Genomic DNA, 21,436 nt, shown 5'->3' with positions numbered 1-21,436 from the left:
ATCTCATGTCACCAGGGCCAGATCTCTCTCTCTCTCTCTTACACACACACACACACACACACACACACACACACAGGAACACACATCATCATAATAAATAAAACTAAAAATCAATAATGTTAGCAGAGCAGGGAGAGCCAGATGGAAGTGACCATCCTCAGACTGGCCCCCTAGGCCTCCTGGCCCCAAACTCATAATTACCTTGTCACACAGAAAACAAATCTATTGTGGGTGGTAAATGTGAGAGGCGGGAGAACTGGGGTAAGCATTTGCCCAGCTGAAGAGGTGGGAGGGACCCAGTCAGAAGACTGATTGGCCTTCAGAGCTGGCAGTGGTGGAGTTCCAGGACAAAACAGGCCTAGACAGTTTCAGAGTGTTCTTCCCCTGAACAGGAGGGTAGACAAAGTAAGGGAGGTGATCCTGTCTAATACAGGTGGTGGAAAGGGACCAGACAGAAGGCCTCAAACACACTCCTTGGGGGTGGGTCTCAGGAGAGCAGGTTGCTGAGAAGCTGCTGCCCTCTGGTGGGCAGAAGGAGGAACCATCAATACATCCAATGCACATTGTGAAGGAGTCTGTTCTTTCCTATATCCTTGGCCACAAGCTGTATTCTCCCAGAATCTGAATCTAAGTCAGTTTAGCAAGCAGAATATTTATTAAGAAGTTATGTTGGGGGCTGGGGTTGTGGCTCAGCGGTAGAGTGCTTGCCTATTATGAGTGAGGCACTGGGTTCGATCCTCAGCACCATATAGAAATGAATAAATAAAATAGAAGTATTTAAAGAAAAAAGAAAGTTACCTTGGGCTGAGCACAGTGGCACACGCTTGTAACCCCAGTGGCAGTTTGGGAGGCAGAGGCAGGAGGATCACAAGTTCAAAGCCAACCTCAGTAATAGCAAGGCGCTAAGCAACTCAGTTGAGTGCCTCTGAGTTCAATCTCAAGTATCCCCCCCAAAAGAAGTTACCTTGGAGCTGGGCATAGTGGCACACACTGAAATCCTAGCAACTCAGGAGGCTGAGGCAGGGGAATCTCAAGTTCAAGGCCCGCCTGGGTAATTCAGCAAGACTGTCTCAAAGTAAACAAATGAAAGGGTAGAGCTGTGATATAGACCTGTGCTAGTCACAGCCTATCTCACAAGAAGCTCTGAAGTTAGAATGGCCCTTCAGAGTTGTCCCCAAATCAGCTGAGATGGCCAGGTCTTTTTGCATCTATTGTCCCTGGATGTGAGTTGTGTTGAGAAGAGACATGACCTTGAGCAAGGTGCTCTGCAGCTGGGGCGATTCCTGAAGGTGCTAATGGAAGGCCATCTGCATGGTGTTTCCTGCCTGGGCCAAGAAGGCCTTCATGGAAGGGTTCACCCCATACACTGAACTCAAAAAACATGTTAAATGAACCCCAGATTTATATCATGCCTCAGGCTCTAGGCTCCAGGATCCGTGGGATAGCACACAAGTCTCAGTTATTGAGGCTGTTAAATACTGTTTCTCAGAAATGGTCAGGGCAGCCTTAATACTCGGATTCATGGATCCATTCATTCAACAAGCATTCATTGAGATTTACCATGTGCCAGGCCCTTGAGGCAGACACTTTACAAATGTCTATTTAATCCTCACAACTGTGGAGCTAGTATTAATTCAGATTATTCAGATGAGATCAAGTTATTAAGTGGCTTTCACAGTCCAATGACACTTTTAAAAATGACACTCGCAATGGGACAAGTGCTATTGCTGGTGCCAAAGATTCTTCAGGCCACAAAAGGTCTTGGCTGTGTTCTGCATGTGTGTGTATAAATGGGATGGCTCACTGTTTGCAGCCAAAACACTTCTCTGTTGCAGCCAAAAGCTGTGCCTCCATGGCCTCCTGCTTCAATTCCTTCCTAATAACTTTGCTGCCTGGAGGTAACAGAACCACAGGATTTAAAAATTCCTAGTTGTAGCTACAAAGCAGGCCACTGTTAACCAGAAGGAAGATGGGCTAGTTCTTTCCCTGGATAATTCAATGGAGATACCACCCTTAATCCCCAGTGTTCCCTAGTCATCTGATCACTAGAAACTTTCAAGGGTAAATTCTTCTCTATTTCTAATTTCCAAATCTGCTGTAATTTCTTTGGGATAGGAACATTGAAGGAACAAGAGAGTGGAGGTTTCTGGAGTAGAAAGGTACCCTGTACTTCTCTCTGTTCTGTGAGAGATAGAGGCTGGAGAAAGAGAAAGGTATTAGCTGTTGTTCCACTACAGCCCTCACAGGGTCTTGTCCTTGGGCAATTAAAACTTTCAGCACACCCAGCCACCAACATGGAGATTTTACTTTTTGCATTTTTAGATTCCAACCAAAACTTGAAGAAGAGCCAGGAACAGTGGCATATGCCTATGATCCCAGTGACTCCAGTGGTTGAAGCAGAAAGATCACAAGTTCAAGGCCAGTCTCAGGAACTTAGCAAGACCACATCTCAAAATAAAAAATAAAAAGGACTTGGAATGTAACTCAGTGGTAAAGTACCCCTGGATTCAATTCTCAGTACCAAAACCCAAACCAAAACAACAACAAAAAACTTGAAGGAAAAAGGATGGCGGGGGGCAATGCTTGAATGTCATGGAACAATTTCTGGGTCTGATTAGAGACATTTACTCAATATTCCTGGCCTTCTCCCCAACACACACACACACACACACACACACACACACACACACACACACACCCCTCCTGGGCTCCTAGAACCTAATTTTTCATGTTTGGAAAACCCAGATGATTTTTGCCTGGGTCCATCTGGTTTTCCAAATAACCTGTCTTTTTGATAAATAACGTAAGTTAAATTAGACAAGACAAACAAAGAGGGGCGGGCAGTCAGCTTTTTTCTTTCTCTCTGCCTCTGAGAAAAAGAGAAAGGAGGGCTGAAAAAACCCAAACTCCAGCTCACTTCCCACCCTGCCCCTGTACTTTCTACCCCTTGGACCAGGTCTACTGATTCTCCAGTCTGGAGCTGGCAGCTGCCCCTTCACCCCCACCTCTAGCCCACCATCAAAAATACCAGACTGTGGTTCCCTGTAAATGAAAGGGAAGAACCCAGGAGTCCAGCTCCACAGCTTCTTCCAATCACCCTCAGGCTGTAGCTACTTCAAACCACCTCTTCCCATTATGTATCCCACCACAGGGAAGAACTAAATCAATAAACTGAAAATGAAAAACCTTTAAGGTGAGAGAAGAGAGGACAGAAAGAGGGGTTGGAAAGGACATGGATAATGCAGACCCAGATGATATAACTAAGGGACAGAGAGATTTGGCACCTAAGTCTCAAAAGGTAAAATCTGAGGTTGACAACAGCTGTACACAAGCCAGGCCTATTTCCCCAGTTCACTAGGAGTTTGCAGACCTCCATTCCTATCACTGTCCCAAGCCCTAGCACATGGCAAGCCACCACTCGCTGCTAGGAGAGGTCCACAGGCTGGTGGACTGTGGAGCTCTGTTGAGGTGTGGCCTCTGTTTCTCCTTCAGCCAGAGCATGAAGAGGTATCTGCCTCACCCCTTCCTCAGCACTAGATTGGCCTGCAGTACTGGGCCCTTAAATATGCATGATTTTTTTCCCATTACTTTGTACCGTTGATCCTAATCATAACCCTCTGAGCCAAGCCAAGTCATTTCCGATGAGTTTCATTTTCCAGTTGTGGAAAAATAATTCAGAGAATGACTTATCTAAGATCATGCCACTTTTAAGTTGCAGAGAGAACAAGGACTCAGTCTCACCCAAGTTACTTCTATTCCATTCTACACCTGAAAGCTTTGTAAGCAAATCAGCTCCAAGCTTTTCACCATTAGCTCTTCCAGGCCTTTCAACACTTGTTGCTCAAAAAGTATTCATTTATTGAATAATTTTATGTCCCAGTCATGGTGCTATCCAAAGCACTTATTTTTAAAACAGGTATGGTATCTTTCTTTCTTTTCTTTTTTTGATACTGGGGATTGAGCCCAGGGGCACTTGACCACTGAGCAACATCCCCAGCCCTTTTTACTTTTAGAGACAGGGTTTCACTAAGCTTCTCAGGGCCTAAGTTGCTGAGGCTGGCCTTGAACTTGTGATCCTCCTGCCTCAGCCTCCCAAGGAGGTTACAAGTATGTGTTGGTGTGCCCAGCTTGATATCTATTTTCAAGTTTATGGTCTAATAGAGAAAACAGTCCTCTACAAACATTAAGGTGGCAAATTGTGATAAAAGACCCAAAAGAGTAGGAAACATTAACAAAGATTACCTAGTTATGAAAGGGGTAGTAATGGTCACAGATGTTTATGAGAATGACTTATGCTAACATTTAGAGAATTATACATTAGCTTAAAATGGAGGTTAGAGAAGAAAGCAATTCAAGAAATAGGAAGGATGGAAGGGAGAGTAGATCAGCGATTTGGAAGCAGTGTTTTATCATGCAGGGTCTTGTAGGCAGTGAGAAGTTGGAACTTAATTCTGATTGCAATGGAAAACATCAAAAGCTTTTTTATTGCGTGTATTGAATGCTGGGGATTGAATCCAGAGCCTTGTGCATGCTAAGCATGTGCTTTACCAGCCACACCCTCAGCTCTGTTGAAAGGTTTTAAGTACTGTTGCACATCCTCCAAATTATGTTTATATAAAGGTTACTCTGACAGCTATGCAGATTGCATGAGAGGGAAGCAGCTTGAGTGACTGGAGGCATGGAGGCAACATATCAAAATGGGAAACACAGGAATAAAACCAGGTTTTCTGAGGAGGAAAAATCACATTATTAAAGATGTTAAGTTTGAGGTGTTTGTGAGACAAGGGCCTTTAAGGATGACCAGCAAAATATAATGCTATTGTGATACTGGCAATTTTTTAAAATTTATTTTTTAGTTTGACACAATATCATCTTTACTTTATTTATTTTTTGATGGTGTTGAGGATCAAACCCAGGGCCTCGTATGTGCTAGGCAAGCACTCTACGGCTGAGCCACAACCCCAGCTTGATATTGGCAATTTTTTAAAAATGTTCTTTTAGTTATACATGGACACAATCTTTATCTTGTTTATTTATTTTTATGTGGTGCTGAGGATTGAACCCAGGGTCTACTCACGTGCAAGGTGAGCATGCTAGCCACAACCCCAGCCCCAATATTGGCAATTTTTAATGTTTGCAAAGTAGCACTTGACATAATGTGTTCATCACATACATTTTCCAAGCTAAAGCTCATAGCAACTCTAAAACAGACATGAATTAGGATCCTCATTTCATAGTTATAAACAGAGGCTCTGAAAAGTACAGTATTATTTATTCAATCCTTACTGGGTAACACTACATTCCAGGCTGTGTCAGGCCATGAATAGGAAATGAAGGTAGAAAATAAGTAACATTTCAGGGATGACACAATAAAGTCACATCATGAGCCAGACATGGTGGTGCACACCTGTAATCCCAGTGACTTGGGAGACTGAGGTAGGAGAATCACATGTTCAAGGCCAACCTCAGCAACTCAGTGAGACCCCTGTCTCAACATAAAAAAAATATAAAAAGGCTAAAATGGGATTGGGATTGTGGTTCTGTAGTAGAGTGCTTACTTAGCATGTGTGAGGTACTGGATTCAATTTTCAACACACACAAAAAATAAATTAAATAAAGTTAAAAAAAAAAAAGGCTAGGGAAGTAGCTCAGTGGTAAAGCACCCCTGGGTTCAATTCCCAGTGCCCCCCCCCCAAAAAATTGGTCTTCTGGCCTGACCAATAGAAATTCAAAAAGTGGGGGTAAGTTTGTAGAGAAACAATTGAGAAGATAAGGGATCCCATAGTGATTTCAGCAGGCAACTGACCTCTAGAGCTTAGCTGAAAATAATCTGATATTTAATAATCTGAGACCCTAATATGGTTGGTGCTACTGTGGACTGAAAAAAATGAGACTAGAGACCTGCTTAAAGTCCCCTCCAACTCCTGGTCCAGGGGATTGAAACCAGGAATACTTTACCACTGAGCTACATGCCTAACCACCCCCCAGCTTTTTTTTTTGAAACAGGGTATTGCTGTTACTGAGACTGTCTCAAACCTGTGATCCTTCTGCCTCAGTCTCCCAAGCAGCTGGGATTACAGGCCTGTGCCATTGGCAAATCTTGAACTTTTCTCTCTCCAAATATGAAATTTCCAAGCTAAGAGAGAAGCTGTAATCTCAGTTACTCAAGGCTGAGGCAGGAGGATTGCAAGTTTGAGGGTAGCCTCAGCAACTTAGTGAGACCCTGTTTCAAAACAAAAATAAAAAAGGGCTGGGGGTATAGCTCAGTAGTAGTGTACCCCTAGATTGAATCCCCAGAGTACTTCCCCAACCCCCATTCCCCCCACAAACAAGCTAATGGAGCTCAGTTCTACTAGGAGTCAATAGTGGTGAGCCCTAGGTTCCAGTTTACTAAAACAGCAGATGCTAATGACTCAGTGCTCCGGGTTAAAGGCATGTGGACCAGGCTGAAACTCTTCATTCAATCCTGTTACCAAGATCAAGGCTTATCTTGCTTATGGCAGCTATACTGGCATGAGGAAAAACAACCTAGAGTTAATTTTAGATTCCACATTTCTTTTTCCAAAAAGCACATTGTCCCTGGAGCCTCAAACAGAAGCCATTTGCTCCCCAGATTTCTCAGGCACTGATTTTATCCTCAGTGGTCAATTCCAATCATCTTCACCTCTGTTCTACAAAACCCTTGCCACCTGTGCCCGCCCCCCACCCCCTGCAAAAAAAGCATGTGGAGAAGAAAAAAGGGATAAATTTCTAGATTTTCTTCCTAGTTCTTTTTTGCCCAGGAAGAATTGCTAAACATTGGCCACTATTTAGAGAGATCAAAGACCCACCCTTAGACCCACAGCTATGATGAAATAATACAAAGTTGGCTGAGGATAAAGTGCCCCCAAAGGGCTGAAACAACAGGTACCATTATGTAAACTCTCCTCACCTGCACTGAACTTAGACTATTAGGGTTAGTTAGTCTGATCAGTGGACAGGTACTGATGGGCCAGTGAAGAGATAACTGCAGCAGCCCCCGGTTCCCGACTCAGAGGGCCTTCCTGGGAGGGAGAGGCCCTGAAAATGAAATGCTCCCTAAAATTAGATTGGTACTGACCTAAAAATGAGCATTCAAGTGACAGAAAATCCTGTCTTCAAGACATTGGGATTTATTGAAAAACTACATACATATTAAAACAACTTTATACACATATCCCACATTACAAGATTACAAATATACAAACATGAATTCTGTTAAAGACAGAATCTTGAGTATTAAAAAACTGTAGAAAACCCACACCCTAATTTCATCACTTAAATTGGTGTTCCCCATCTCCAAATAAAAAACCGAAACAATCTCATCCAATTTCCCAAGTCCAGCTCCTGAATGAAACTGTAACATTCATATGGAATGTTTATCCAAAGCAGCACTAATGTTCAGGTTTGAGAGGGAAAAGTCAATTTAAACTTCTGAGAACCCCAGGGTAACTTAAGGAAGTGGGGAATGATGGAATTCTCTTAATGACATTTTTATTAAACTCCATGGTGGTCTCTCAACATTAGTAATGACATATTAAAATGTCCTGAATGGTCAGAGCATTATGCTCAACCCAGGAGATGCGATAAATAATGGTTATATTTCTTCTTGTCAGAAAAAAGAAGGAGGGTCCTTGAGAAACAGTGTTTCAAATTGAGAATTTAGTCCCAGGAGAAATCTCTGTGCTCCACAGACTAATAGGGAGACACTGGGTGCAATTCTTTATCTTCATTCCACACCTAAGAAAATTAGGGGTAAGGTATTTTAGAATCTATACCAGTTTAAGTCCTTATTATAAAGGCAACAAAGGTCATTTAGAAATTTGAAGCAGCCTTGGCAGGAAAACGGAAGGGGCAAGCCTAATACAACAGTCCATTTGTTGTTTCCTAGGTCTCAGTTTAAGTCTCTCCTTCACTGAGTCCTGGTCACCATGGTAGGGATCTGCAGGTGTGAAGGAATCATTCTTATACTTGTGCCACTTTCTGTAATTTTCTGCAGCATTATGCTTCCTTCCTCCCCCTCTTCCTCCTCCAACCACCTCTATCAAAGAGGTGTCAACCCAAGAAGCTGCTAGAATATAATGTTAAATGTTTAATGAAGGAAGTAAGACTTCAATCAAATATTACATATGTCGACGTTGGGGACACTGAAGAATTAAGATTAGTGGGCAACCCAAGAAATAATATTAGGAAAAGGAAAAGATGTCCAGAGCCATGTAGTAGAAAAACTGGAATCTTTGTTCATAATCATAATGCATTAATTATGAAGGAAGGAGAGTTCATCAGTATGAGCATCAATTCCAACCTTCAGTGACAGAAACTTCTCAAAATAGTCTCAGCATAGGTGTTGCCATCCTTTATAGTGTTAGCTTTCTAAATATTTGAAGATGCTTCGCTTCATTCCTGGGGTGCTATCTTCTGTTCTGAGGCGCTTAGAAGGGGATGTCATTAACGATGGACCTCTTCTCCTCACCTAGAGAACAGAGAGGAAGTCAGGGCCAGCTTAAAACCCTCAAATAGGTACTTACTTACCTCCAGTTAGCTCTTAAACAACTCAGTTGAATCATGGATGATTCACAACAGAAAATAAAGAAAACAATATAAAAATTTTCCGACAAGTTTAAAAGCTAATTACCTATTGGGGGTAGCAATTCCCCTGTACGTCATTGGGGAGCACAGAATTATGACTCTGTAGCATAAGTTATTAGACCAGAACTTTTGTATTTTAATTAAAATAAATAAATTTTGCCTTGGAAGGTACCACATTAGTTCTCAACTTCCTTACCTGAGGCTTAGATGATTCCATTGCTGCCTCAGCCTTGACAGGAGAAAGTGTATGAAAGACAAAGTTTCTTGAATTTCGGGGAGCACTAGGGTTGCAATCAGAAAGAGCAGCCAGTTTCTGAAGCACAGCTTTGGGCTGGTTTAGCAGTGAGCCTGTCTTCAGCTAAGAAATGAAGAGTTATCTGACATTAAATCCCAAATGCCAAGGAAGAACAAAAAGTTATTTACCCTCTCTGCTCCCCTACAGGTATTAAAGGGACATATTTCTACTCTATTTAAGTCAAAAAGAAATAGCAGGCACCTTTGATATTCTCATTTCCTGTGGCCACCTCCCTACCTTAGGGAGGCTATTCTCTTAGCTTTACCTGGGCCTTTAAAACCTGTACACCATGACTATCAGACTGACAAAGTTTCAACCAACCTGGTGAGCACTTCCAGGTTTGATGGCTTCAAAAGGATCACTGAGTGGAGGCTTTGATTCCTGAATAACCACAGGGCGTTTAGCTGGAAAGAAAAGACAGACAGGACTGTTCTAAGCAAAGCTAGGCAGAATTACTTTTGCATATAAAATAAACATGCTAAGAAACCTCATAACTAAACCAATGAGCTAAAACAAAGAAACTTTTTCATTACTCTGAGCCTTAGATCATAAAGCAAAAGCAGCTATATAAACCCACAAGCACAATCTCTGCTGCCTAATAGTCTAAGATTCAAGTATTCTGTCTCTTCCAACCTCTGTGATAGTATTAGATACAAGCTTAAAACTAACCTCCAATAGCTCCTGAAGGTTCATGTCACTTCTAAGGCTTCAGCACTAACAATTCAAGGGGCTAGACCCTAAAGAGATATAAGAACTCACCATTCTTCTGCAGTGCTTTTGCTGTAACTTTCTTGGCTAGCATCATAAACTGACTGTCTTCCCCAATTTCTTCTTCTTCTTCTTCAGCTGTAATTTTCCCCTGCTGTGCCTGAAAATAAAAACCATACAGCATTAACATAAAACTCCATAGCTTCCCTAAATAGCATAGCCTGGGTTGTGAAGCTAGGTTACTGGGATATCATTTGTTTTTGCAATCTTCGCTGCTTTAGGAAAAAAAAAGGTTTTGGACAAATAAACCTGAAGATAATTGCCCATCATCATTTATCCTTCTCAGTGCAAAAAAAGATTCAAAGGGCTAGCAAATGGCCTAGGGTTGTGGCTCAGTGGTAGAACACTTGCCTAGCACATGTGAGGCACTAGGTTTGATCCTCAGCACCACATAAAAATAAATAAATTTTAAAAAGGTACTATGTCCAACTAAAAAATAATATTAAGAAAAACATATGTTGACTAAGATTTTGAAACAATCATGTTAAGTTAAAAGTGACTGGGTCCTCTCCTTTTGATAAACTAAGGTCAGAATAGGGAATTTTTTTTTTTAATTTTTATTTATTTTTTTAGTTTTCAGCAGACACAACATCTTTGTTTGTATGTGGTGCTGAGGATCGAACCCGGGCCACACACATGCCAGGCAAGAGCACTACTGCTTGAGCCACATCCCCAGCCCCAGAATAGGGAATTTTTTTGCAGACTTTCTACCTGGTCTCGAAGCCATTGCTCTCGTTCAATACGCTCCTTTCTCCATTTGGCTTCTGTTTCATCAAGCTGTTCTTCAATCTGATCATCATCAGAGTCTCTGTGGAACAAGTCCATCTGGGAAGCATCATCTAAAGCAAAAAGTTAAGGCTTTTAGCATTCTGCAATCCCCACAGCAGAAGATAATCAGACAGATACAAAATAAATCCCTATCAAATACTGTACATTGACATAAACCTTTCCCACCCACTCATAGAAAACAATGGTTATGTCAGGCAGGGGCTTGGAAGGCTGAGACAGGAGGATCACAAGTTCAAGGGCAGTCCCAACAACTTAATGAGGCTCTAGTTACTTAGTAAGACCCTGTCTCAAAAATAAAAAATAAAAAGGGCTCAGTGTTTAAAACACGCCTGGGTTCAATCACACATCCAAAAAAAGAAAACAATGGTTATAGCTAAGTCCACTGGTTGTCATTTGCCAACTTAACCTGGACCAAATATGTACATCAGAACCTTTTTTTGTTTCTTTTGTATGTATATGCTACACAAGATAGTCAAGTGCTCTAGCACTGAGTAAACATTCTCAGTGCTGAAACCATTTGTTTCCAAAGATACCTATATTTTTCCATCGGAATTTTCTCGTTCGCCCAGGACCATCACTGTGCAGATCCCCATCAGCAAGGTACCTCTCTTGGTATAAACGTAGTTTTCGTTTATCATCATCCAACATTGTTTTCCTACAACAGGAGAAATAAGGTGTTCAAAACCAGGACGATTCTGGCTGATTTTAGGGCCTGCCTTAAGAAGCATCCTGTTACTTAGAATTATTGGGATACTAACATGTGTATTTTCTTGATTTGACTTTGCAATTCCTCATCAGAAGGAAGTACTTCATCAATTACATCCTCTTCATATTCATCAATATCTTCCCCATCATACTCATCTTCACTTCCCACGTCACTTCCTGACACCTCTGCCTCATCCTCCAGGTATTTCTTCAATCTCCTGGAAAATAATTTTCAAGATTAGAAGATACAATAATGATTACATACACAGAACATGGACACAATAAGAAAAACAGAACACAGAGTCACCTATAATAACAATATGCATAAACTTAAGAATGTATTTTGATAATATCTAAAATAATGTTTTCTAAAATGCTTAAAGATGAGCCAGGCGTGGTGGCACATGCCTATAATCCCAGTGACTCTGGAAGTTTAGGTAGGAGATCACAAGTTCAAGGCCAGCTTCAGCAAATTAGCAAAAACCTGACTCAAAATAAAAATTTAAAAAGGTCNTTTGGGGGGTACCAGGGATTGGACTCAGGGGCACTCAACCACTAAGTCACATCCCCAACCCTGTTTTGTATTTTATTTAGAGACAGGGTCTCACTGACTTGCTTAGTGCCTCACTTTTGCTGAGGCTGGCTTTGAACTTGCAATCCTCCTGTTTCAGCCTCTAGAGCCGCTGGGATTACAGGCATGTGCAACTGCACCCAGCCTCTGTATTCTTTCTGATTGTGTGTGTGTGTGTGTGTGTGTGTGTTTCTTAGTACTGAGGAATGAACCCAGTGGGGGGACTCTAATCACTGAACTATATCCTGAGCCTTTTAAATTCTGAGACAGAGGCTCACCAAGTAGCTGAGGCTGGCCTCAAATTTGATCCTATAGTTTCAACCTCCCCAAACACTGTGCCCAGACCATTCTATATTCTTTTAAATATACTTAAAATAAATGTTTTACTTTCATGATCAGAACAACAAACATTCCAAAATTCCAAAAATAAAATGGGTCATTTGCCCAAGACTAGAATGAAGAAAAAAAAGAAAAAAAAAAAGACAGCAATTCATAAAAAATAAGTCCCAGAGAACTTTAGTTATCTACTAGATCCTCAGGATTTAAAGTATGGCTCAGCCCTTAAGATCTTTGGCCATATTATAAGTAGTATACATCCAGTTCAAGGAAATAGCCAGACCACACTTGAAGATAGAGAATATCCAGGATATAAGACTGAAAGTTCTGTCACAAGAAATGTTACTAGTTCTGGAAGACACTAGAGAGGTTTAGTATAGTCATGACTTAAGGAAAACATGACCATCTTTAAGTACTCAAGAGATGTCATGTGGAAGAAGGATTTTATTTAAACTAAGTTAACCACAAAAACAGAACTACAACCAGCAAATTCAGAAAAAAAATATGGCATGATATAACTCAATTATTAGGGGAACTTTCTAGCAGTTGAAAGAATGAACATAGTACCTACATTTGCCTTTTCAACTTCTCAGATTGCTTCAGGAGTTCTTCCTCATCATCTTCATTACCAGAGTCACTGTGTTCCTCCTGTAAAATCAGTTATCACACCCAGTTAAGCAGAATAAGACGTGTCCTTAACAAAAACAGGATTTATAGAAGTTTAATACTCTCATGTCTTAGGTATATATAAATCTGATGTTATATTTCCTATTTAAAACAAAGCAAAACAAAACACCTAGGGGCTGGGGTACTGCTCAGTGGCAGAGTGCTTCTCTAGCATGCATAAAGCCCTGGGTTCAATTCCCAGGACCTTACACAAAAAAATTATTAAAAATAGGATTTAGAAACTTCTGCTCATGGGCTGAGGGTTATATCTCAGTTGGTAGAGTACTTGTCTCGCAAACATAAGGCCCTGGGTTTAATCCCCAGCACCAAAAACAAACAAAAAACAAATGCTCACATGCCTCATTATGGGATACTGTTGTATCTCATAAAATGCTAAACTCAGGATTTTCAAGAACTCAGACAAGAAAAAAATTCCTAAGGGCAGCAAAACATGGAGTTCAGTTATACTCACTTCATCACTATCAAATTCATTTTCATTTGGGACAAGCTGAAAGTCTCCAAATTCTTCCTCTTCATCTTCTTCCTCCCTATAATGCAGATCAATGAACCAATAGATGTTAGAATTTTTTTTTTTTTTTGGTTCTGGGGATTGAACCCAAGAGCGCTCTTTCACTGAACTACATCCCCAGCCCTTTATTATTTATTTTGATATAGGATCTCTCTAAATTGCCCAGGTTGGCCTTGAACTTGTGACCCTTCTGCTTCAGTCTTCAGAGTCACTGGGATTATAGGTGTGTGCCACTGGAAATGGCATTAATAAAGAAGTTTTGTTAGTTTTTTTCAATATTTATTTTTTAGTTTTAGGTGGACACAATATCTTTATTTTATTTTTATGTGGTGTTGAGGATCGAACCCAGCGCCCCGCGCATGCCAGGTGAGCGCGATACCGCTTGAGCCTCATCCCCAGCCCAAGAAGAAGTTTTTTTTTAATATTTATTTTTTTAGTTATAGGTGGATACAATATCTTTATTTTATTTTTATGTGGTGCTGAGGATCAAACCCAGTGCCGCACAAATGCGAGGTGAACACTTTCCCTCTGAGCCACAATCCCAGCCCCAATAAACAAGTTTTTTTTGTGGGTTTTTTTTTTTTTTGGAGGGGGGTACTGGAGATTGAATCCAGCGCTGCTTTATCACTGAGCTATATCCACTATTCCTTTTTATTTTGAAACAGGGCCTCCCTGGATAGCTCAGGGCCTTGCTGCGGCTGGCCTCAAACTTGTGATCCTTCTGCCTCGGCCTACCAAGTCACTGGGATTAAAGGCGTAAGAGCCACTGTGCCCAGCAATAAATAAGTTTTGAAAGCAAACTACAAGCAACAAGCTAAATTAAGAATTTAAAATATTTTATCAACACAAATAATCTCTTCAACAAACCAGAGATAGATATTTTGCCTTTTAAAAAATGTTTTAATTGTGATAAAATACATATAACATAAAATTTAGCCTCCTAACCATTTTTAACTATACAATTTGGTAGTGTTAAGTACATTTACATTGTTATTCAAACAATCAAAACTTTTTTCATCTTTTAAAACTGAAACTCGGATGGGGGTGGTGGTACAGGTCTATAATCCTAGTGGCTAGGGAGGATGAAGCAAGAGTATTGCAAGTTTGAGGCCAGCCTCAGTAACTCAGGGAGACACTGTCTCAACATAAAAAAATTAAAAAGGGTAGGATGTAGCTCAGTTTTACAGTGCTTCTGGGTTCATTCCCCAGTACTGAAAAATAAAAACTGAAACTATACCCAAACAACTTTCCATTCCTTCCTCCTTCCAACTCTTGGCAACCATGATTTAACTTTCTGCCTCTATGAATTTGACTACTCTAAGTGCCTTACATAAGCAGACTCATAACAGCATTTCTCTTTTTCTGACTAGCTTATTGTTCTCAGCATAATATCCTAAAGGTCCATCCATGTGGTATCATGTGTCAAAATGTTTTTCTTTTTAAGTTAAATATGTCATTGTATATACCACATTTTGTTTATCCATTCATATGTCAATAGATCATGGGGTTGCTTCCATATTTTGGCTATTGTGAACAATGCTGCTTTGAACATGGGTGTATAAATATCTCATGAGTCCTTGTTCTCACTTCTTTTGAGTCTATACTAAGATGGGGAATCACTAGATCAGATAGTAATTCTGTTTATGATGATGATGATTTTATTTTTTCTGGGGATTGAAACAAGAGGTGCTATACCACTGAACTATACTCCCACCCTTTTTGTTGTTGTTGTTTTTTTGAGACAAAGTCTCACAAAATTGCTGAGATGGCCTTGAATTTACAATCCTCCTGACTTAGCCTCCCAAGTTGCTGGTATTACAGGTGTGTGCCAATGTACCTGGCTCTATTTTTAATTTTGGGGAATCATCATATTGCTTTCTATAGCAGCCACACTATTATACATTCTCTCCAAAAGACACAAGGGTTCCACGTCCTTTATATTCTCTAACACTACTGATTTATTTTTTATCATAGTCAATGAAGTCAGTACTTCCTTGTGGTTTGCTTATTTATTTGTTTATTTATTTATATGTGGTGCTGAGAATCAAATCCAGTGCCTCTCACATGCTAGGCAAGTGCTCTACCCCTGAGCCACATCCCCAGCCCTTCCTTGTGGTTTTGATTTGCATTTCCCTAATTACTAATGATGTTAAGCATCTTCATATGTTTTTTTCTTCCTTTTTAAGTGCTAATTTTCAAAGTATTACAATTTCATTACTATGCAAATATAAATTCAAATCCACTGTAAGACTCTCTGACAAGATATTAAGCCTCTAAGACGATCAATTATTACTAAACCTAGAAAACCTGATTCTAGGATTTTACAAAAAGACCAGGACTTCTCAGATTTCCACCAATCTGAGACTCACCTGTCCGTTGGGAAAGAACCTGAGCACAGAGCAAGCGCTTCTTCCATTGGATCAACCATGCTGTTCTCCTTTTCCTGCTTACTCAATTCCAGCGGAGTCAGTGAGGAGGCATCTACATCAACAAGAAAAAAATTTTGTTACTAAAAATTACAATTTTATCCTCTTTTCTAGCCACCTAAAGACATACTAGCTCAATACAGTTCCAAGGTAAACTTGCCAAAAACTTCACCATCCATTCATTCAACAAATCCATATTTATGCTTACTATATGCTGAGTACCAGGGCAACAGTAATGAACAAAATAGATCTCAACTCTCTCACAGAGTTTACATTCTAGAAGGTGTGTGTGTTGGGGGGAATGTGAGCATAGATAGAAAATAAGTTAACATTTATATGGAATTTACTACATCCCAGACATTGTTCTAAATTTTGTACACAAATTAATCATAAATGACATGATATGGACAAAACTAAAGCAGTCTTAAATTGACACTTTACCATTCTAAGAAAGTAAAGATCTAAATGTCAGGAACTACACAGTGAATTCTAACAACATGCAAGATTCCATCATAGTCCTATTTTCTAGGAAATTTTCACCTAAGGATTCATGGATTCTTTTCAATGACACTGACTTAATATTATATTTGACTCTGGTAGCTGGGCATGGTGTACACACTTATAATCCCAGCTACTTGGAAGGCCAAGGTAAAAGGACTGAAAGTTCAAGGCCAATCTCAGTAACTTTGTGAGACCCTGCCTCAAAAAATAAAAAGAGCTGGCAGTGTAGCTCAATGATAGAGCACTTATGGGTTCAATTCCCAGTATCACCAAAAAAATGGAGCAAAAAAGAAAAAAAATGTGGCTATAGTAAGCCTGTTGCCTACTGTTGGACATTTACCCTGAGAAGTGAATTTTCCAGAGCAAAGATTTAGAAGTTCCTCCATGTTCTCTTTCTTGTCACTCTTACTGCTTTGACATTTTTCAGACTGAGATGCAAACTTCCCAGTACACAAATCCAACAATTCATCCATGTTGGCATCCATGGCATTCTCATCCATACTGGCCAATGGCAACTGAGGCTTCAAAGGTTGGTACTGATTTCTGTGGTTTCTAACATTTAAGAACCTATAAGCACAAAGAATAGTGTAAGAAATTTTCTAAAGAAGATGCAAAGCAATAGGTGAAAAACTCTGAATTCATATCCAACACCACAGTTAGAAGCTGAATTTCAAACCAGAAAACAAAAGATTCTAACTTCATACTAATCTAAAAAGGGTAGGGGAAGTTTCATTAAAGAATAAGGTTCTATTCAAAAGGTAAAGTGTAGTCAGGTGCCATGCATGCCTATAATCCCAGTGATTCAGGAGGCTGAGACAAGTTCAAGGCAGCTAAGCAATTTAGTGAGACCCTGTCTCAAAATAAAAAAATAAAATAAAAAGGGTTGGGGATGTAGCTCAGTAGTAAAGTGACCCTGGGTTCCATACCTTCATCTCCCCCAAAAAAGGAAAATGTAAAGAATAATTGGATAATTTTTGTTTTCAGATAATACTAGAGTAGAACTGGTATCATATCCAATAACATGCCACCAATTCATGAATTCTCAGTCCTACCCAACAATCCTAACAGAGCAGTATGCACACAGAGAAATTTGATGCCCTTTTAATGCAAGATCTATGTATTGCAAATAAGAAGAGATCAAAGGATCAGAATATCAGCAAGAGTTATTTACATTATTTTCTGGATAGACTTTGTTCAAACTTGTAGAATGTAATACTAATGGTCTGTATACCTTCTCCTTCTCATAAGAGAAAGCACAGATGGAGTGACAGAAGCTCACTTTATTTTTAAACAAAATTAAGCAGTACCCAGCACCATTCCCACCCACAGAAACACAAAACTACCTACCCATCTGCATCCAACAGTTGGCTCTGAGTGTCATCTTCTAAACAGAACTGGAAGTCTCCTTCTCCTAGGAAAAGTGTCTTAGGTTCTGGGGAGGCGTTATACAGATCCTGGGAATCCTCTATGGGAAGTGAAGGCTCAGACAGTTTCCCTGAACTCTGGCACCAAAACAAAAACAAACATTAACAAAACATTTCAGAAATGTCATTCAGTGTCATGACAACAACAGAAGTTGCTATTTGCAATATTTCATATATTCTCAGGCAATTGTAGTTGAGAAGGACAATGCATAGCAAAAAGAGGCCTAAAGAAAAATATCTCCAATAAAGTAAGAAGCTTGTATTTCATCCACAAAGGGGGTGGATTTTTAAAGCTGAACACACATAAGCTCAGTACCAAGAAGGTGGGAGTTGGTTGGCTGGGACACACTTTATTTAGAAATGTGGGAAGCAAAAGGAGGAGAAAATTAGAAAAACTATTACCACCTTACCTTAGAAGCTGAGCTGACCAAACTGGTTCGAAATAGCCCAGGGGAAGGAGATCTGAATCCCCCTGCTATAGGGAGAAAACTGGTCCCTCGACCTGTTTGTCTGTTGCAAGGCTGATAGGATGGAATTGTAGAGCCAATCAGCTCAAAGCTGCTATTGTGGCTGCTCTCTTTTGTTAACAATGAACATGAATCATCTTCATCTAAAGAAAGAGAAATATCTTTTAAGTGCAAGAATACAGAAATAAGGGTGGATTGTTTAGGAAAAAGACGAAACAGGTAAAATTCATAGGCAAACCCCTCGAGTCACAGCTTCCAAATCATTAAGTTAAATTACAATACTATGATACATTATATAGTCATATTTATTACTGTGAGCTAAGTGACACCTAAAATTTCTCTTCTCACCCTGCCTTAATGCCTATAATCGTTCCTCATTTTCTAATTAAACACCTTCCTTTGACCTACATATAGAAATAATTCGTGTTTCACTCAATCAACATGCATTCACTAGGGGCCTATTAAATGTCCATGGTGCACTATGAAGAAAATTTATGTAAGTTTTTCAAAAATGGGACCAAGAAAATTATTCTAATTTATAAACTCATTGCCACAGGTTAGACTGGAAAGTCTCTAGATTAAAAAAAAGGGAAACTTTGGCCAGGCAAGGTGGCAAACACCTATAATCCCAGAGGATAAAACAGAAGATTACAAGTTCAAAGCCAGCCTCAGCAAAAAATGAGGCTGCTAAGCAACTCCATGAGATCCTGTCTCTAAATAAAATACAAAAATAGGGCTAGGGATGTGGCTCAGTGGTTGAATACCCCTGAGTTCAATCCTTGGTACCAAAGATAAAAAAAAAAAAAACCTTTATGGGACTGTAGTAATTAATTATCAAAGTTGGAGGACAAAAGCAAAGTTAAGTTCTGTGTAAGAATCACTTACCCAGTTTACTGGGCTGTTTTCCTGAGTTTTCATCTGTTTCTGACTTTTCTTCAGTAGGAAAATAACTATAAAATAAGAAGGTAAACTGTTTGTATCTGTTCCTATTTCTTACTAAAGGGGAAAATTCAAGGAATTTTATATTTCCTTAGGGTTACTTACCCCATCTTGGAAGAGTTGTCCTTAAATAGAAGTAAGGTAGAATCTGATGAGAGAGGCTTGGGAACAGAAAGAAGATCGACGGACTTGCCAATTTCACTACCGCCATCAATATTATCTTTGTCCATTTCTTTCTCATCTTTGAGTTCTAGATCTTCACTACCAAGAAGGAATTCTGCGTTCTTTACCAATCATGCCACCCCAAAACAGAATAATACAAGTTAAAAACTTTAAAAGCAAATCTCACTGTTAATTTGAAATAAAGCTGCTTGGTTACAAGTCACATCTTAAATCTGTAAAGCTAAACTTGACCATTATCATCAACATAATTTCCCCTTAACACTTTTAGAGCTCTTTTATATCTATTTTACCTTTTTACCCTCCCCAAATTGTTATAAGATTATGAAAGAAGTCTTGATTATCATTTTCCTGAGGTAATAAGAGGTTAAATGATTAGACTACAATTGCAGGATGACTACTGACCTCAAACCAAACACAGACTGTGTGTGATATGCTGCCCAGCTTAGCATTGCTTTCTTTTTCTTTGACCCAGGGTTAAATATTAATGAACAGTTCAAGAAACCCCAGTACCCAGTATAAAAACAAGAAAGCTTTTTCATACCTAACAATCATATAATCACCTATTCTTCCTGGGCAGAAAACAATACTATAGAACAAGGACAAAAAGTCCTTCTAGGGGCTGGGGATGTGGCTCAAGTGGTAACACGCTTGCCTGGTATGCACGGGGCACTGGGTTCGATCCTCAGCACCAAATAAAATAAAATAAAGATGTTGTGTCCACCGAAAAACTGAAAAATAAATATTAAAAAATTCTCTCTCTCTTAAAAAAAAAGAAAGCCCTTCTATAAATACTTTCTTCACAAAAGAATGATATTAATTTAGAAGGCCTCTGCTTGCCTGATAATTTATTCCATCTCAACTAAGATTAAGATGGCTTTTGAGTTTAGATAGAGAAAAACAAATAAACAAGTTAAAATTAATATTAATATAAAGTCATTTTCAATATTAGCATTATTATAGTTATTTTGGGGGGTACCAGGAATTGAACTCAGGGGCACTCAACCTCTGATCCATATCCCCAGCCCTATTTTGTATTTTATTTAGAGACAGGGTCTCACTGAGTTGCTTAGCGCCTCACTTTTGCTGAGGCTGGCTTTGAACTCTCACTCCTCTTATCTCAGCCTCTTGAGCAGCTAGAATTACCAGCATGCACCACCATACCCAGTAGAAGCCAAGGATTCAGCTCTGTGAATTATAGGTGTTCAGTGATGCTGACAGAACTAAAGGTACTAAGATTTAGGTATACATAAGTTACCATCTCCGTATGGCTAAAATTCCTTATACAATTTTAAATGCTTATTATACTTTTTTTTATATCAGATTTTCTTTCTCTTATTCATTATGATCAAGTTACTAAATTACATAAGGGCCAGAAACCTCCTGATTGCCTTCTTCCTTCTCCTCCTCCAGTTCCTCTGCTTCTTTCTCTTCCTCTTCCTCCAGTCCCTCCACTTCTTTCTCTTCCTCCAATTCCTCAGCTTCTTTCTCTTCATCTTCCTCCTCTTCTCCATCTTCCTCAGACTCATCCGTCATTTCTTCCTCCTCCTCCTCCTCTTCCTCAAACCCATCTTCGTTATCTAATTTAAACAATGCTTGGCGCTTTTGGCGCTCCTCAAATCTTCGGAGTTTCATTGCCTCTTGCAGTTTAGCTTTTAGCACCTGCAACTTTTCACCTGAACAGAAATACGTTGAAATGCTTTACACATAACGATCAACTATATAAACCAATAATTAAGTAGGCATTTTAGGCAACTCTAGAAGTGTTCTAGTCATGTCCCAAAAGGAAAACCAAGGACCTTAGTATCCATCAGGCATGGTGGCACATACCTATAATTCAGGTGACCTGGGAGGCTGAGGCAGGAGGATCTCAAGTTCCAGGCCTGCCTCAACAACTGAGTGAGACTCTGACTTAAAATAAAACATAAAAAAATAAAGGGCTGGGGATTAAGCTCAGTGATAAAGTCCCTGTGTTCAATCCCTAGTACTGTCACACATAACAAGAAAAGACCTTAGTATCCTAGGTTTTTGTTATTCTAACACATAGAAATTATTATAATTCGAAGTGTCAAAGAAAATTTCTACACCCAGGGATTATAAAGTAATCATTTGAAAGAGGGTAAAAGGAGGGAATGGGGCTTTAAGAGTCTCTGGCTCAGCAGCCATGATGGTCAACATTGATAAACTTACCTACAGAAAAAGAAACAAGAGTAAAATCAACAAAAGATATGGA

The 21,436-nt window shown here is 39.6% G+C and overlaps 1 protein-coding gene across 1 annotated transcript in view; it reads right to left on the bottom strand.

Annotated features, from left to right (window-relative positions):
- Positions 1-7,128: 7,128 nt before the first annotated feature.
- Positions 7,129-21,436, bottom strand: part of Clspn (claspin) — a 35,972-nt gene continuing 21,664 nt past the window's right edge. Inside the window, exons 10-25 of the mRNA XM_048815765.1 lie at positions 20,584-20,879; positions 19,129-19,307; positions 18,970-19,034; positions 18,028-18,227; positions 17,541-17,695; positions 16,534-16,760; positions 15,636-15,747; positions 13,210-13,285; positions 12,643-12,719; positions 11,218-11,382; positions 10,993-11,114; positions 10,382-10,509; positions 9,662-9,770; positions 9,224-9,306; positions 8,804-8,965; positions 7,129-8,491 (exon numbers count right to left, since the gene is read on the bottom strand). Coding sequence (XP_048671722.1) covers positions 8,384-8,491; positions 8,804-8,965; positions 9,224-9,306; positions 9,662-9,770; positions 10,382-10,509; positions 10,993-11,114; positions 11,218-11,382; positions 12,643-12,719; positions 13,210-13,285; positions 15,636-15,747; positions 16,534-16,760; positions 17,541-17,695; positions 18,028-18,227; positions 18,970-19,034; positions 19,129-19,307; positions 20,584-20,879 — 2,264 coding nt within the window. The 3' untranslated portion in view covers positions 7,129-8,383. The remainder of the gene's footprint in view (positions 8,492-8,803; positions 8,966-9,223; positions 9,307-9,661; positions 9,771-10,381; positions 10,510-10,992; positions 11,115-11,217; positions 11,383-12,642; positions 12,720-13,209; positions 13,286-15,635; positions 15,748-16,533; positions 16,761-17,540; positions 17,696-18,027; positions 18,228-18,969; positions 19,035-19,128; positions 19,308-20,583; positions 20,880-21,436) is intronic.

The sequence above is a fragment of the Marmota marmota genome, unplaced genomic scaffold (genome assembly GCF_001458135.2).
Source record: "Marmota marmota marmota unplaced genomic scaffold, marMar, whole genome shotgun sequence".
In the NCBI taxonomy this organism is placed as follows: Eukaryota; Metazoa; Chordata; class Mammalia; order Rodentia; family Sciuridae; genus Marmota; species Marmota marmota.
Note: the sequence above shows the minus strand (reverse complement) of the source record. Positions and strands in the feature narration are given on the sequence as shown.